This window comes from Passer montanus, unplaced genomic scaffold (assembly GCF_014805655.1).
Source record: "Passer montanus isolate IOZ18808 unplaced genomic scaffold, ASM1480565v1 scaffold7, whole genome shotgun sequence".
NCBI classification, from domain to species: domain Eukaryota; kingdom Metazoa; phylum Chordata; class Aves; order Passeriformes; family Passeridae; genus Passer; species Passer montanus.
Genome location: NW_024372147.1, coordinates 3,555,893 through 3,574,161, shown reverse-complemented (window position 1 = coordinate 3,574,161; position 18,269 = coordinate 3,555,893). Strand labels below are relative to the sequence as shown.

Genomic DNA, 18,269 nt, shown 5'->3' with positions numbered 1-18,269 from the left:
TGCAGTGGGAAATTACCAAATAGCTGCTACCCAGACAGCTCTGAAACTGCCTTCATTCTCTGATAAAAGAGAAATAGGTAAGGCACACAAGATGCTTACATAAGCAAAGAAAACAGAAAAGAAAGATTGCAGTTCTTGAGGGCTGCAAAGAGCTATGAGCCACTGAGCCTAAAATTCATAACATACAAATTGGTAAAAGATAGAATAGAAAGAAAATTAAGGAATATAAGTGAAATACATGAGAAGAATTCTCATAGTTATGTCCCAAACACCTCCTGGTTTGTTTGTTTGGGTTTTTTTGTTTGTTTGTTTTGTTGGGGCTTTTTTTTCCTAGGGACCAGCACATGCACTAGCAAAAAAAGTCAGCCTGATGCCATCTGATTTCCAAAAGGCAATAATGAATGGTGTCCCTTGACAAGACTACTGAAGAAATTCAGGGACATCATCACATGCTAAGCAACCACTGATGGAAGGAATTCAGGACTTGGAGAATCCCAGAGGGACCTGTGTGAAAATTTATAACATTTACTGTCACAGGATCAGACAGATTACATCAGCAGAAAGGGGATTTAAAAGATGAGCTAAAAACGTGTCTGGTTATTCATAACAGGAGAACTAGATGATTGCATTCAAAAGGATGTGCAGGATTACACATTCATAAAAAAGCAAACCAACACAGAAAAATACATCTCTCCCAGTGTTACAAAATATCAAACCAACCAGCACTGGCCCACCAGCTTTCCATCTCCTCTCCTAACTTTAAAGAAAGCATGAGCCTGTTCTTGAAAGACTGAATTTATCAGACTTTTCAATAGCACCTTGGCTTAATTTATGAAATAACTTGTTTCTAAACGTTGAATTTATCCTTTGGAAGTCTGTAGACACTGTATGGAAAAATACTGACAGTAAAATAAGTTATTCTTATTTTAAAACATTGTTTCTATGGGTCTTTGTACCATGCAGGCTGAACTGCTTTAAAAAATGTTAGCTATAAACCATTTAAAAACTGATTACACTGGAAAAAATACAAAGAGAGTACATAGGTTTCAAGAATAAAATAAAAAAAAAAAGACATGTTAATAGTGGCAAGCTTATTGCCATGAGTGTTGAACTTTACTTGCAAAATGTCTTTTATAGCCTTCTGGAAATAAAAAGTGTTTTAAGCTTTAACTCTCCTGAAAATGAATTTTTCTCTTTTCTTTGCATATGTTCAAATATGAAAACAGAACACAGGGTAAGCAAGTGCAAAAGGCCTTGTAATCTTCCAATAAATAATGTCCATCTAGTTTATGTAATTAATAATTTGATTTAATTTGATTTTCTGCACATCCTGTGCCTTTCCCCGTGTTGTGAGGACCATCCTCAACTAAGCAAGATGCCAAGGTCCTCATGAAATCTTTCTCTAGACACTCTGCATGTCATTCACCAACAACCCTGAAGAGGGTATAGTTGCACAGCACACTGCTCCTTCTCTCCTGAAACTCATTTAACTTAAAAGCCAAATGAATGATTAATCTGTTTTCTCCTTTGCCTTTTGTTGCAGTACTAAAAGTTTAGGACAGAAAGAAGAGCATTCAGAGAGTTCTGGATCTCACCTCCTTAGTCTTCCAAGGAAGTTACTTAAATAAATTTCTGTGCAATTCACCACTATGCTAACCACCTACAGATAAAATAACCTAATTATAATTTCAATCAGGTCAATATCTACCAAGAATTTTAGAATTGCACTACAGACAGAAATTTCTGAGCAAAAACCATGTGCTACCTAAATGAAAGATGTTGTTCCACTAATCAACTAGAGCAGCTCTGATCGTGAGAGCTGTTCCCACTAACCAGACCTACATTTCAAGCAAATGAAGTCTAAATTACCAGCAGTCATGCAGGAATCAGCTATGATTAATGAAGGTTAACAGGCAAAGAAAAACCCCCTAAGCTGAAACCACATTTTCAAATACAGCCTATCAGACAGCATATTGGCAGAGCTTCTATTATAATTCATGGAACAAACCCTCCTAAGTTAACATGCACTACTTGGAAACAGATAAAAGTATTTCTTAGCTGTCTTTTTATCAAACAGCATTATAAATTACCTGAATTCATTTTTATGCATTTCAGCTATTTTCTTCTCAAGCTTTTGTGACTGCTTTGGAAAAATCTTAAAGTCACTGATGTAATTCTCTGGGTGCTCATCAGGATCATAATCACCAAGCTCAGCTGAACAGATCCAAAACACAAAACAAAACAGAAAAATTGAATTCCAACACTAATTAACAGGGAAAGAAGTCAGTAAATGCATTGTAATTCAAGGTACACACTCAGTAAGAATCCATTACATCTCAAGAAATGCTTCTTTGAGGAATTTATAATAAACTGAAACAACAAAATCCTTATACCTGTCACTTTAATCAATGAGTTTCAAGAGAAGTTCATTGCCTTATTAACTACTGCATGAATTAGCAATATTGAACTATTTTCTGTGGCAGAAAATGCTCTGTAAAACAGAAGCATTGGCAAGGTTCCCCTTTTAGTATTTATTTTTCTGGTACCAGGCAGATCTAAAATAATGGATTCCTGATTCTCCCCTTTTTCACGTGATTTATCTACACTGGCATGGAGTGGTCCTCATTCTGTTCCAGCAGAGAAACATAGGCCACAATGTTAATCAAGGTAACGGGCAAATTTGATTTCTCTTCTAAAAGAAGTGTTACTTAGGTACACAAACCTGACATTTGGTGTTCTAATTTTCTGAATGAGCCTCATTTAATAGGGGCTGGGCTCAGTTTTGGCTTGGATACACTGCCTTCTAATGCATTAAGAGCTTTGTTCACCTTAAGGCAGAATAAAGGGAACTTTCACGCATATGATTTCCCTAATCTGACATATAGATGATTATTCCTCTCTGTACAATTCAAGTCATCTATCTCAATTTTGTCCTGAGGAAATGATAGAGAGAGAGAGGGGGAAAATAAAAAAAAAATAAATTAAAAAAAAAAAAGTTAGGGAAAACTAAAATTAGGGGAAACTAAAAGTTAGGGGAAACTAAAATTTCTTTCCCCTTGAATTACATCTTCTATTTTTGTCAGAGATTCCACACAGGTCTTTCACATAAGAAAGAGCATGAAATGACACTTTTTTTTGCTTAATTCAAATGGAATAGGCTATATTTCCATTCAAGATTCAGAACGGAGTTTTTCTCTTTTGGTAAGTGGAATCTAACGATTATGCCATACTTCTTCATCAAAATGCTAAGATAACTTACTCTGTTTAACTTTTTTATGCTCCACTTCATTGGCTAACTGGCTGAATTACTTAAAAGGCTTCACAGTGCACATCAATAGAGGGAAACAGTATAACAACAAGAAGAACAAGTTAGTGCTAGATGTAGTCACACAAGTTTTGCATTGCTTATTTGACAGAACCAACATATGAGTGAAGTATTTAAAGAAGCCTGCTGTTCACACTTACCTTGGACTATACAGGCACCCAAGTAGGCAGCATCAGAAAAGGAACACAGCAAACGGCCGTGGAAAATGTCCCTTTTGATTTGTAGATATAAGAGGTATCTGAAATATAATTTTAAAAATTAAGAAACAATGTGCTGCCTTTTTGTGACAGATTTAACATATCAGTGTGAAACCAGCTGCGCAACTATTTGGAATCTTCCTCTTGTTATTTCAAATGGCAGGAAAAAAGGCAAAACACAAACACAAGAAAAAAATAGAGGTAATAGATTTTTTTTTCAATAACAGTGAAATAATAAGGGCAAAAATAACACAACCCCACATAAAATGTCATAGAACAAAGAACAAGCTTTATTTAAAATATATCTATTAAAATGCTCATTAATAATGTGAAATAAATTATGGTAATGTGAGCTTGTTTGAGCACCTCTGTTCTCATTATATACAAGTTTACACAAGGAAATCTTTCTCTTACTGTAGACAAAATAGCACACTGACCACAGTGAAGATTATTTTCCTCTTCTGGTTTTGGGGTTTTTTTGGCTTTGTTTTTTGTTTTTGTTTGTTTTGGTGGTTTTTTTGTTTGTTTGGTTGGGGGGTTTTGCGGTTTTTTGTTTTGGTTTTTTTGGGGGTTTTTTTGTTTGCTTGCTTTGATTTGGTTTTGGGTTTTGTGTTTTTTTGTTTGATTTTTTTTTAATCTGTAAAGAATCCCAGATGAAGTTTGAAGGGAGCAATAATTTCATGAGGCCTAAAGAGCCACAGGCATAGGGCACCTGTCCTGCGGGGGGTCACCTCTCCCATTCATCTCTTTCTCTAAAGAAATGGGGAGCAGAAAACAAAAGGTTCCTTCTACCTGTCCTCTGCCTTCTACCGCAGAGACCTTCTAACACTCAGAGCTTCTTTCCCAGCACCTAGCAGGTTACAGCCATGCCATCCATCCACTTCACCCCTCTGGGAAAATAACCTCTTTCAACATTGCTTCAACTAGACAAAATCTACCCTCTTGAGGGTTCCATTAAGATTCAGTGGTTTCTGCAGACCATCAGGACACTCCTTGACACTGACAGTCCTCTCCAACCTTGAGCAACATACAACATAGCCAATAAAAATGTAGTTTATGAGTAACACCAATGTCAGACATATTTTGTCCAAGTTACCTTCTGTTGTTACCTGGTCATATCATGAGCTTCTGCATCAAGAGCAAGCCTGGAAATATTGTCTGAAGGGCAAGAGAAACTTTTCTCTGTTCCTTGGATTTTTACTGAATACAATTAATGGGATACAGTTATCAATGATAAAAGCAATCTTCTCTCATTCTAAACACATCCCTTTATTGCATTGCAAGATCTACAGGATCTTTACACATCAGGGTTTTTTTGGGATTTTTTTTGGTTGTTTGGGTTTTTTTTGCAGCACCTTATTTCCCCCCCTGTAATCAACATCTAGTAAGAGCTGACAAATTCACTTCTCTGTGTTGGTACTGCTATTCTACAGGTAGATCACAGAGGAACTACCTGTAACAGAGTGCACCAGAGGCCTCAGAGAGATGAAGTAAAAATTCTTAATCTGCAATGACAGTGTACCAGAAAAGGTTCGGTATATTGATGCAAATACCATATATAACTTGGGCAATTGAGCAGTCCCTACACAAAAAATTTTGGTAAGATTTTCCAGGGTAAAAAAATGGTATGCCATTCTCCAGAGGGACCATTAGCTTGAAGCCAAACTGTGTTCCGCTTTTAAGCAGTGCCAAAAAAACCTACCCAATGTTTCAGAGCATGGCTTGTTAGCCAAGCTGTGAGGTCAACAGATCAAGATGTGTCATTTCTAAGCAAATAGTTTGTTACTGACCACAACTGAAGATCTTCAGTGTCATTTGCCAACAAAATCAAGCTGTGTGGGGGTCTGTCAACATAGCTGAAGGGAAGTGATGCCATCCAGAGGGACCTTAACAGGCTTAAGAAACAAGCCTGCTTCCACACGCATCTGTGGAAACATTATGAGGCTCAACAAGGCCAGCTGTAAAGTCCTGCACATGGGTCAGGGCAATCCAAAGCACAAAGACAGGCCAGACAGAGAATTAATTGAGAGAGCAGTCCTGAAGACAAGGACATGGGGATGTTGGCAGATGAAAAGCTCAACATGACCCAAGAGTGTGCAATGACAGCCCAGAAAGCCAATCTAATGTAGGGCTGCATCAGAAGAGGTGTGAGCAGCAGGTCAAGGAAGGAGATTCTGCCCCTCTGCTCTGGTGAGAACCCACCTGGAGGACTGCATCCAGCTCTGGGGTCTGCAACACAAGAAAGAGATGGACTTGCTGGAACAAATCCAGAGAAGAGCCACTAAATTGATCAGAGGGCCAGAGCACCTGTCCTATGAAGACAGGCTGAGATCTCTACAGCAAGAAGGGCAGCCTGGAACAGGACTAAGACTTCAGAGCTCTTTCAAATGAAAAAGATAAATGTATTTTCAATTGAAAGGAATTTTTGCACATTTTACCAAAGACTCAATAAACTACAGCCATCTCCTGTAATACTGATGTAGTAATTTATGACCCAGGTCAGCAAAAGCTTATGAAAAAAACTCCTGACTGCTAAATTCACTAAGGTGTATTTATGTACTTAAAACTGCAAACTCTTACAGAAATAACTTGCAAAATAACTGATTTTGCTTCTTCATGTGTCCTTCCACCGTAGCTGTTTTTTCAAAGCCCTGGCATATCTTTATAATTTGATTTACAGCCCTAAGTATAAGAAGCTAGTAAACTTATGCTTACATTCACAAATGTCTCTCATTGGAATAACCTCATTTCCATCTATTATCTGTTTGCAGTACAGATGACTCAACTTCAGGTCAGCCAAACCTTTCCTGCCATGCAGATTAAGGGTCAGCAATATCTATTCTTGTTTTTAAGCAGGCATCATGACCCCCAGCGACCATGTTGCTAGCTGCTTAACAGACAACTTATCTATTTTAAGGTGTTCAGTGAGGCAAGAAAGCTTTCCCGCAGCCAAACTTTGTGATTTGGCCACATAGTGGTTTTTTATTTTCTTCAAGTCACTTCATACAGTTTATTCCCATAGCAAATGTATCTCCCGGTGTTGTTACAGTCTTTCCAGTTGACCAATATAGTCACCTCCAGAGATCCAGCAATTCTTTAAAAGCTGCTATCTCAGCATGGTGTCTGACTTTGATTCACCACTCTTTTCCATGGTGCTGTGTGTGGTACAGAGTGGCAGAAGGCAAATGACTGTGTTTACAATATTCCTGGATTGGGTGTCCTTCTACCTAGAAGAATTTTTGAGTTCTTTTTGCATATTATTCTGAATAACAACTTTGCATTTTCTCTTCCACAGCAGATATCATCAAGCACACTGCAGGAGCACCACTTTCCTGCCAAAGTACATGAATTTCCACTAAACACTAACTACTACATACAAGTATGTAATATCACAAATAAGAGAACATATTTTCTATGCTTTACAGAGCCATGAAGAGAAAAGGGCTGAACATGAGCCAGCAGTGTGTCCAGGTGGCCAAGAAGGCCAATGGCATCCCAGTCTTTACCAAAAAAAGGTGTGTCCAGAGGGACTAGGAAAGAGATTGTCCCTCTGTACTCAGCACAGGTGAGGCCATACCTTGTGTCAAGTTTTGTGGTCCTCACTTCAAGAAGGACAAGGACATGCTGGAGCGAGGTCCAGAGAAGGACAAAAAGACTGGGGAAGGAACTGGAGCACAACTGCTACAAGGAGCAGCTGAGGGAGCAGGGGGTTGCTTAGCCTGGAGAAGAGGAGGCTCAGGGGAGACCTTACTGCTCTCCACAACTGCATGAAAGCAGAATGCAGCCAGGTGGGGCTTGGTCTCTTCTCCCAGGCAACCAGTGACAGGACAAGAGGACACAGTCTTAAGGGACAACTGTGCATTTAGGGGAAGTTTAGGTTGGACATTAGGAAGAATTTCTTCACAGAATGGATAATTAGGCTTTGGAATGGGCTGCCCAGAGAGGTGCTGGAATCACTGTCCCTGGAGGTGTTTAAGACAAGGCTGGACGTGGCACTCAGTGCCGTGGTCTACTGAACATGGTGGTTTTAAATCATAGGTTAGACTCAATTATCTCAGATATCTTTTCAAACCAAATTGTTTCTGTGACAGAAAAAACAATTATATTAGCTAAAATATATTGCTTACTTGTTTTATAATACTTGAGACGGATTTTTGATATACTTTAAAATAAGAAAAAGTCATCACTCTGAAATCATTAACTCAGGGTACAGAAGCTGCCAAAAAACAAAGCCAAGAGAATGTTGGGCAACACTAGGAATGATATTGTGAAAAAAGATAGAGGGGCATTTTGCCGGTACTTAAAGCCTTGAAGAAATCACACCTTGAATTTTTTACCTAGCTCTGGTCCCTTCAGCCTGAGTAGGACATAGCTGAGCTTGATCAATAGAGAAGAACTAAAATTAATGAGAAGACAGAGCCTCCCTCACAGGGCAAGGTGGTGATTAAGGGAGAATAAGAGTGAGTTTTCTGAAGTCTTCTGAGTGGGAAAGGCAAATGAAGAACTACTGTCCACTGAATCCTCAACACTAGAGCTAGGGGAAAATCAGTGAAATCAGGAAATTGCTTAAGGCAGAGGAAAGAAAGCATCTGACATAGCAGATAGTAAACCAACTGCCTCAGAAGATTGTGAAGAAAAATAGTAGTGCCAAGTACAAAAAAAAGAATGATTACACAAATATGAGCAAAATATCCAGAAAATAATACTAAAATTAATATGCAGGAATTTAAGTGTTGAAAGTTCTAATATAACAACTCCAAAACCCTTCAGTGAATTTGGATGGGAAGGAGATCATCTATTATATTTCTTGTTTTTTTGAAACAGTAGGAAAGTTCTGTTCATGATAGCATGGCTTAAAACCATTTGTAAAACAGATACTCATGACAATAAGCATGCCACACTGATGTCAGTACAGCTGTTGCCCTTTTTAACCTATCTGATCAGTCATAAGCCAAATTCTAGTAGAATTAGGAATTAGGAACTGGAGGTATATCTATCATTATTTCAAAGCATAATCTTCATCCAAACACAAGAAAAAGGAAAATTCTACTCCTCTTAAAATATCTAACACCAGAAGTAGTAGGAATCACCTTGTTAGTGTATTTGAGAAACTGCATGACTAGTTCTGTGTTAACAGGCACCTGTAGAAAGAATCACCCTTCTTGTTCTACACCATCTGAAGAAATATACTAATGCTAAAACATATTGAAGGTATCAGTACTCCATATCTCCATTCTGAGCCTATACCCCTCTTATACTGCCAAATTGTGGATTCCTATTAATAAAAAAATGCCCAAAACCACCCAAACCTATTCCTTCAGAAAGAAGTATTTCATTTTATGCCCTGGGGTGGGTGGTAGGAAAGTGACTTTAATAACAGCTTTTAGGAATCTCAGATCTCTGACTTCTGCAGTCAGGATTATGACTGCCACTTGCAGTTAGCAAGACATGGGTTTGTTCCCCTGGCTTCAGAGCTGGTCACTGCCTGTATGGTCTTTCCTTGGGAAAAGGTGGTAAATTACCATCCCAGTGAGTTTCTTGACAGCACAGGCTACTGGGGAAAAAATCTTTATTGTTACTTAATATTTCACTAATGAGTAAAGCAGGCTAAGGAGTGGCAAAAGATAAGCATTGTTTTGGCTCCTGGCTATGTGAAAATCCCACCGCAGCACGGGAATAGTAATTTCTGCAAAACACCATGACAGGACTGCATCTTCTCTGCCATTCTGCCTTCCCCTCAGAGGACCACAAGAAGAGCTCTGAACATGTACAAGGTCTCTTCTCCCTCTGGTACAATCTCCACTAAAAAAACCATGACCCTTCTTGGTAATTTTTTCCCTACTCTGAATGTTATCTGCAAGCCTGAGGTGTCGAGTGCTCTTACTAAAAAAAACCTCACTTTTAAGATTTGTGCTATTCAATCTGATTGCAACTGCAATACTGTTAAAACTAAAAACTCACTTGGCAACTGCCAAAGTGTCCTTGACAAAGCCAAAATAGATAAGTGTACTTTCATAGATATCAAAGCATAGCTATGACTGCATTCTTCAAGAAGAGCAGAGCAGGGTACCAGGAAGAGCAGAGGTAGTCCTAAGTGATGTCTGGAACAGGGCTAGCAGCACAGGCCCACTCGTATGAACTCACCTTAGAGCTATTGGTTAATAGCACAGATACATTGCGCAAATTTCTAACTTGCAAATAAATCACTTGATATTGAGGCATTAAGAACCAGATCCATTCACGCATTAACAATCACTGTCAAATCCAACTGGCCTCCTGCTTCTGAAGGGAAAAGGAGCAGACCCTTCCAGCACATGGCAATATCTAGCTGATTGAGCCTGGTCTAGACAAACACTGAGTGTGCCATGTTTGCATAACCCAAGTCATTGTCATTTTATATGACTTCCAATTAAACAATTCTTTTGTCTGCTATACTTGAGACACTGATTTATGACAGACTTGTCATTGAAGAAATGCTTCTTGGATTATGAAGTATGGATTAGGGGAAAAGGGCATGATGAAAGCTAGTTGAAATAATCCATCTTCGGTTAATTCCACCAGCTATTCACCCATGCCCTCTTCTAGAACATTTTTTTTCCTATAATAATCATGGCTTATCATTGATACAGTATTATCTGTAGCATTTTAGAGCATTCCTTTGGGACCTCAATTGACTTTCTAGTCTCTCATTTTAATTGTACATACACACTAAAATGTAGGAATTTGAAGATAAGAGAGCATGAGGCCCTGGGATTCTTTCATATAAAGTAAAAAAACCCCCACTGCTTTATTTATTACCTAAACAAGAACATGGAAAATAAATAACAAAATAGAAATCTGTGCCCAAGTATGATCAGTGTTTTGATCTATCTGTTCATATTCCCTTGATTGTTCACATCTTGTTCATGTACAGCTTTCCCAGCTGTGGGCTCTATGGGCTCTGAGCTGTGAACAAGAGCAGGAAAGAATGGCATGGAGCAAAATATCTGTGCTTTTCAGAGTCTGCTGGGATGCTGTGTATGCTGTGCATTGAGTGATTTCTGCAGGTAAAACTTTCTTCACAGTAATTTTTATCTTTGTATGCCATGCCAGCAGAATAACCTTGGGCATTATAGTGAATATCCTATTTTCTGCACACAGTTCAATGCACATGGCAAAAGAAAACCTCTCCCCATCAAGATATCATGCTTTCCAGGAAAACAAAGGGAATTAACCACAAAATATTTAATTTTTTTTAAAGAAAATTAAGAGAAAAGGAAATTAACAATAATACCAAAACAGTATGTATTCAAGGCCTCTATCCCCAGTCCTGTCAAGCTTCATTACAAATGCTGATTTAAAAAGAAAAGAAAGTGAAATTATGTTTTGCAGGTATGTGTGACAGGGGACAGGGGAGATGTGAAGATGTGGTGTCATGTTGCTATTGCATAATTAAAAACTGGTGCTTATTACTCTCATTAGATATGCTCAATTATGCCAGTTAAATGCTATTTTCTAAAATTGAAGGACTTCACACCATCTGTAAGTGACAGATAACCAGACCTAGAAAGCCACAGATGTAACATTCAGAAGAGCCTGATATTCTCCACATACTACGCATGGAGCAGAACTCAAACCCTCAGAGATGGCCATAGCGTAAAGGAGTGTGTTGGGTTTGCATGGCTAAGCTTTGGTAACAGTGGGGATACAGGGGTGGCTTCTGTGAGAAGCTCCTGGAAGTTTTCTCCACGTTCAGCAGAGCCAATCCCTGGTGGCTCCAAGACAAACATGCCATTGGCCAAGGCTGGGCCTGTCAGAAATGGTGGTAACACTGCTGTGATAACAGATCTAAGAAGGAGAGGGGGAAAAGTGGTTGCACAATTGTAACTGCAGTCAGAAAAGAACAGGGTGAGAGGAACTGCTCTGCAGACACCAAGGTCAGTGGAGAAGGAGGGGCAGGAGATGCTCCAGACTCCAGGGCTGAAATTCCTCTGCAGCCTGTGGTACAAAGCATGGTGAGGCAGCCTGGTGCCCCTGCAGACCCTGGAGATCCACCTGTAGGTCACGGACAAGCTCCACACCAGAGCAAGTGGATGCAACTTTGATCATGGGGCAACTTTTTGCAGCAACAGGCTGCAAAGTCAGATGAACTCCATCTCTCTAACAAGGAAAAAAGGATGCTAGCCCATGAGCTGGCAGAGCTGATTGAGAGGATTTTAAACAATGTTTGGATAGGGAAGGGGATGAAAACAGGCTCTCCAGAGATAAGCCATAGGTGGCAAGCCAGTCAGGGGTGAGATCAGCAGCCCAGCTGATGTGCACATACACCAGTGCATGCAGCATGGGTGACAAGCAAGAGAAGCTGGAAGCCATTGTACAGAAGGAAAGCTATGATGTCACTATCATGGAAGCATGGAGGGATGACTTGCATGACTGGAATGCTGCAATGGATGGTTACTTGCTCTTCAGAAGAGACAGGCAAGGGTAGTGGTTGCTCTGTATATGAGGGTCCTGGCTCCTCACTCACTGGAGAGGTCCTTGATGACTGGAAGCTGGTCAGTGTGGCCATAAGAAGGGCCAAAAGGAGGATCTGGGAAGCTACAGGCTGGTCAGCCTGACCTTGGAACCTGTCAAGGTTATGGAACAGATCTTGAGCACCATCACGTGGCACCTACAGGATGGCCAGGGGATCAGGCACAGCCAGCAGGTGTTTAGCCAGACCAACCTGATCTCCTTTTATATCCAGAGATAAGAATCATACTGTGACCTACCTGGTGAATGAGGAAAAGGCTGTGAATGTTGAGGTGTTTAGCCAGACCAACCTGATCTCCTTTTATGACCAGAGATAAGAATCATAAGACCTACCTGGTGAATGAGGAAAAGGCTGTGAATGTTGTCCACTTGGATTTCAGCAAGGCCTTTGACACTGTCTCCCACGGCGCCCTCCTGGGAAAGCTGGCAGCCCACGGCTTGGACAGGAGCACTCTTTGCTGGGTTAGGAACTGGCTGGATAGCCAGGCCCAGAGAGTGCTGGTGAGCAGTGCTGCATCCAGCTGGTGGCCAATCACTAGTGTGCCCCCAGGGATCTGTGTTGGTGCCAGTCCTGTACTGATGATCTGGATGAGGGGACTAAGTCCACCATTGGCAAGTTTGCAGATGACACCGAGTGTGCATTGATCTGCTGGAGGGTAGGAGGGCTCTCCAGAGGGACCCGGACAGGCTGGATACTTGGACTGAATCCAATGATATGAGTGTGCCAGGTCCTGCACTTTGGCCACAACAACTCCCTGCAGTGCTACAGGCTGAGGTCAGAGTGGCTGGTCAGAGGCCAGGCAGAAAGGGCTGACAGAGTACTGAACATGAGCTAACAGTGAGTCCTGCTGGCCAAGAAGGCCAATGGCATCCTGGCCTGTATCAGCAACAGTGTGGCCAGCAGGAGCAGGGCAGTGACTGTCCCCCTTCACACAGCAGTGGTGAGGCCACGTCTTGAGTGCTGTGTCCAGTTCTGAGCCACTCAGTTCAGGAAGGTCACTGAGTTGCTCGAAAGTGTCCAGAGAAAGGCAACAAGGCTGGTGAAGGATCCAAAGTACAAGTCCTACAAGGAGCAGCTGAGGGAGCTGGGATTGTTTAGCTTGGAGAAGAGAAGGCTCAGAGGAGACCTTACTGCTCTCCACAATTATTTGAAAGGAGGGCACAGCCAGGTGAGGCTTGGTCTCCTCTCCCAGGCAACCAGTGACAGGACAAGAGGACACAGTCTTAAGCTGTACCAGAGGAGGTGTAGGTTGGAAGAAGTTCTTCATAGAACGGGTGACTGGGCACTAGAATAGGCAGCTTAAGCTGTACCAGAGGAGGTGTAGGTTGGACATTAGGAAGAAGTTCTTCATAGAACAGGTGACTGGGCACTAGAATAGGCAAACCAGGGAAATGGTGGGGTTATCATCCCTGGAGGTGTTTAGGGAAGACTGAATGTGGCAATTGGTGCTATGGTCTAGTTGACTGCAGGTCATGTTAGGTCATGGGTTAGACTCAATGATATCAGATGTTTTTTCCCACCGAGTTAATTCTGTGATGCCTGAGGAGGCTGTGAACTCATGGGAGACCCATGGAGGGAGAAGCCCCCACTGGAGCAGCCTGTCCTTGGAGGACTGCACCTTGTGGAAGAGTAACCCATGCTGTAGCAGTTTTGGGAGGGACTCACATTGCAGCAGGTCACTGAGAGCTGTTGCTCGTGAGATGGACTCACATCAGAGAAATTAATGGAGAGCTGTCTCCCACAATGCAGGAGGGAAGGGTCCCCTCTCCCTGAGCAGCAGAAGAAATAACTTGTGATGAGCTGACCATAACCCATAACCCATTTCCCATTTCTCCATGCCATGGAAGGAGTAGGTAAAGTTGGGAGAGACAGAGGGATGGGGGGAAAGCATTTTTAAGGTCTTATTTTACTCATAATTATCCTGCTCTGATTTTTTAGTAATAAATTCCATTACTGTCTCAAATTGCACCCTCTCTTCCCATGATGGTATTTGGTGAGTGATCTCTCCTGGTCCTTATTTCAATTCATGAACACTTCATTACCTTTTCTCTCCCCTGTGAGAGGTCTAGCTGTGGAGAAAAGTGAGAGAAAGGCTTTGGCTGATGCCTGGCATCCAGTCAGGGTCAACACACTACAAAGAGCACCACTTTTCTATTAAGGCTGAGCTTAAAAGATTATACAAACCTTTGGAAAGTATATATACACTGTTTGTGTTGCAGTCTGCTTAGCCTCCAGTGCACATGCAAAGGCCAAATCATTTGAGAAAAGTAAGTTAAAACCTTGCCATTTTCTCATCACAATTTTTTAAAAGGCATTGGGGAAATTGCCTAATTAAAAAGGAAAATTGTATCTTTAGTCTTTATCAAACATGTTTCAAATGTGCCGTTTCAGTGCTCTGCTGTGGAAACTATTTCCAAAAATAAGGACAGATCTTCTAAATCCATGTTGACATCCATTAAGATGATGAGCTGGGAAGTACTGAAGTGCTTTAAGATTTGGACTTCAGTGACAAGTTGGGTTTCAGGTGGGCTATTACTACATAAGCAAGAGAGATCAAGGCAACAACCCCCATGGCCTCTGAAGATAACCTGTGAGTTACCATCCTAACACCAGCTCACTCTAGAGAAAACAGTGACCAAGGACCACATAGAACCTCCCTTCCACAGTGAGAGGCAAATATTTTCCACAGAATTTCTCCTTTAGCAACAATATTTCAGAGTTCCTTGACATCTGAAGGCAGACACTGATTTTATTTCAGAAGCATAGCTATGAAAATGTTTGTAAATTAAAACAAGAGAAGATGAAAGTAAGTGGCTGGAAAGGTACAGAGTGGCTGACAATATTCTTAGTTGTCCTTAGCAGTGTAATAAAATGCAGTGACAGGCAGCATCATCTGTTGTCCAAGGTACTCCTGGCCTCCAAATACACAGTTTGCACATGTTTTCAGACTATTACAGAGTTTTTTTCTGTGATATCATAGACCTAGTGATAACTTCAGATAGGTCATTCTCCACTTTCATTTTCAGATAATAGTTTCACATGTTAAACAACAGAATAACTCAAGGATTACAGTCAAGCTAAACCAGGGAAGGCTGGGACCAAGGTAGGACAGAAATGAAGCATCAGTAATCTCAGGGGACAACTCTTAAATTTTCTTCCTGCAAGTGATGTCTAAATCCTGAATAGTATCTCTACCCATGTTGCACTGGTTTCACAGAAATCAAACCTTTACCCCATAGACACAAAACTTCATGAACTGAACAGATGATTTTTTCACATCAGCTTTTTCAATGGAAGAGTAGGAAAACCAGTTCTTTTTAAGACCTGTAAGTCTCTCTGATATCTCTAAGATGCTTCATTAAAGATTTATTCCTACAAAGATTTTTGAAAGACTGCATCGGCAATAATCCATATGAGGGATTAACCACAGGGTTAATGAAAGTCTGAAACAAAGAGCGGTATGGCAATGTGATAGAATCTCTTACTGTAACTGAATTTCAATATTTAAATGGGGACCACAGACACCCATCAGATTTCCACTCAGCTGAAGAAGTGAGAGAGCAGCTCTGCCATCCATAGGCACGGACAGTAACAGAAATGCAAAACACTATTACTCTCACTCAGTTGACTGTACGTACAGCTGCAAAGTACAGATGGTTTTTAAGTCAAAGGCAATATTATTAATTTATTTTCAAAACATCTTAAGAACACACAGCAAAAAATATGATTCTCAAGTGAACACAGCATCATTAAAAAAAAGGCATAGCAAAATCTACCAAGAAGCCAACCAGTCCTCAAGGATTCACGACTGTCCTCTGTAAAATGCTAATGAGCATTCTTCTGCTTGAATTTCACTAATCATAGCAATTAAGGGAAAAGAAAAATAACTAATCTAGAGCATTGCCAATCTAGCCAATCTAGAGCATCACCTAGAATCTGACCTTTTGCTTTGGTCATGAAGCAAATTCTCAGAGATGGGTTACATGACTGCACTTCATTTGCTCATTTCAGGAGAATTTTCTGTATTTTGTTATTGTGAAGACATATGGCAGAGATGAAGCAAAACTTCCCAAATAACAACACTGAGAAACTATTAAGATGACCAGATACAAAAACATGTTGAATTCATGATGTCTCAAATTATTTCTCCTTTTTGCTCTTAATGCTATTAATTTTTGTAAAAGACTGTAACCCATATTTCACACAGCAACTTGACTTTAAAAATTTATTTGAAATATCCCAGCAAAGACTAAAACATACTCACAGCCCAATATACATCAGTGAGCCAATTCTTGGTGCTTTGTATTTCAATAAAACTTATCCTGGGAAGATATCCAGGTTTTTAAAAAGTCAGTTAATTTAGACTCTTGAATGAGAAGGGTCTATACAATCATACTCTGGATCATAAAAGTTAAAATGATCATCCAAGGACAAACAGTAGCAAATAATGAAAATCCACTGACTTCCTGATTTGCAACCAGTTTACTCAGAATATTTCACCCAAGATAAATAGCTGTAAAATAACAGCACGCTCCAGCTGTTCTATACAGCAGAACATAAGCTGTTTCTGAAACTTTCAGTATGAGGCCAGTGACCATGGGATGCCGCACACTCGTGAAGTGACTTGTGAGCACAAGCACACGTGGTGCTTGGGGAAAGAATCAGCAAAGAGCGCAAGGCAGCGAGTGCTGCAGCACACGGTGCTTCTGTGGCATGCACACTAACGAGGTGGCAGAGCACACGTGCACAGTCCTGCACAGCTGGTACAGAGCTCAAAAGAGCTAACTTTTTGCATTCCTCCCCCATGTGCACTTCTTGGAAAAATGCCCAGAGCAACAGAATATTCACAATGGCCAGTAAGAAGGACAAAGTTCCCATTCATTAAGCACAGCTGAGCTGTCATACAGCTCCGTTTCCATAACAAAAATTTCAACATTCCAACATAAACAGCAAGAATTCTTACCCTCCAGAGCAGCTGTACTTGAAAAATATTAATATATTGAACCTCTGTATCAGTTTGTTTGTCTGCCACTACTTTGAAAAGACTGTCTTATTTGTGATCCTGAAGACACACCCAAGAGAAAATTAAGTGAGTCTATACATAAATGTCTTGAAATAGTCAGGGCTGAATTAAATGTTCCAGATTATTTCAGAAAGGAAAAAAAAATGAAAAGAAAGATGAAAAAAAAAAAGAAAGGAAGGGGAAGGGGAAGGGGAGAAAGGAAAGGAAAGGAAAGGAAAGGAAAGGAAAGGAAAGGAAAGGAAAGGAAAGGAAAGGAAAGGAAAGGACCCGAATAAATTTGGCCCAGTCATTTGACCATTGCTTCATTTTTTTTAAATTCTTGCATAGCGTAACTACTTGTCTGTATGTTGTAGAATAGTTCCTTTAAACTGCTTTTAAAAATCCATAGGAATCACAAAGTACGAAGAAGATGATCATATTGTAATGTCAGCCTATGCTAATTTAATCAGGAATAGTGAGAACCCTACCCTAAACAACAATCTGCCTTTTCTTGAACTTGTTCGCAAAGCACATTAAATGCACAGACTAAAAAAGAACCAAAGAAACTAAACCAAAAGAAAACAAAAAATACCTGGTGAGCTCTTCTTTAATCTTCAAGGGTTCATGTGGGTAGAATTTCACTCTAAAGCACATGGTATATGGTGGATGAGCTGAAAAATTAAAAAGAAAAAGCATGAGAACCATAGGAAACAAATATTGCTTAAGCCATTCTGAAGGAGTGACCTTAAAGTCACTTACTAATTGTTAGTTTAGGCAGAGATTCAAGCCAGAGCATTATTATATATGCTTTATTTTGGGGAGGTCTTTTTTGGGAAATTATAAGCAGAAAGCAATGATAATACTATGAAATTGAAGAAACCATTTAGGTAATGAAATTAAAGACAGTATAAATATTTCTGTTCCCAGTATTTAATAAGATTATAGTACCTAACTCTGAACAATGGTATCAATACCAGGCCTTATGTTTGAATCCTTTCCTATTGAATCCTTTCAATAGGAAAGAAAGAGGGGAAAAAGAAAGGGAAAAGGAGAAAGAGGAAAGGATCACAATAACAGGAAATATTTCAATTTTGCAATCAATGCTTCTCAGGCACTTTGATTCAGAGCAAAGTGCAGATCTACAATATTCTAGTTAGTTTTAATATATTTTGGTCTTGGTATTTTCTCAATGTACAAAGACAATTTTGAATTTCCAAAACTTTGAAGAGATTG

The 18,269-nt window shown here is 40.1% G+C and overlaps 1 protein-coding gene across 2 annotated transcripts in view; it reads right to left on the bottom strand.

The window, feature by feature from the left end:
• FRMD3 (FERM domain containing 3) overlaps nt 1-18,269 on the bottom strand; it is a 132,104-nt gene that overhangs the window by 33,753 nt on the left and 80,082 nt on the right. For both annotated transcript variants that reach the window (XM_039729970.1, XM_039729969.1), the window contains exons 4-6: nt 17,629-17,707; nt 3,466-3,563; nt 2,091-2,214 (exon numbers count right to left, since the gene is read on the bottom strand). In XM_039729970.1, the coding sequence (XP_039585904.1) occupies nt 2,091-2,214; nt 3,466-3,563; nt 17,629-17,707 (301 nt within the window). The remainder of the gene's footprint in view (nt 1-2,090; nt 2,215-3,465; nt 3,564-17,628; nt 17,708-18,269) is intronic.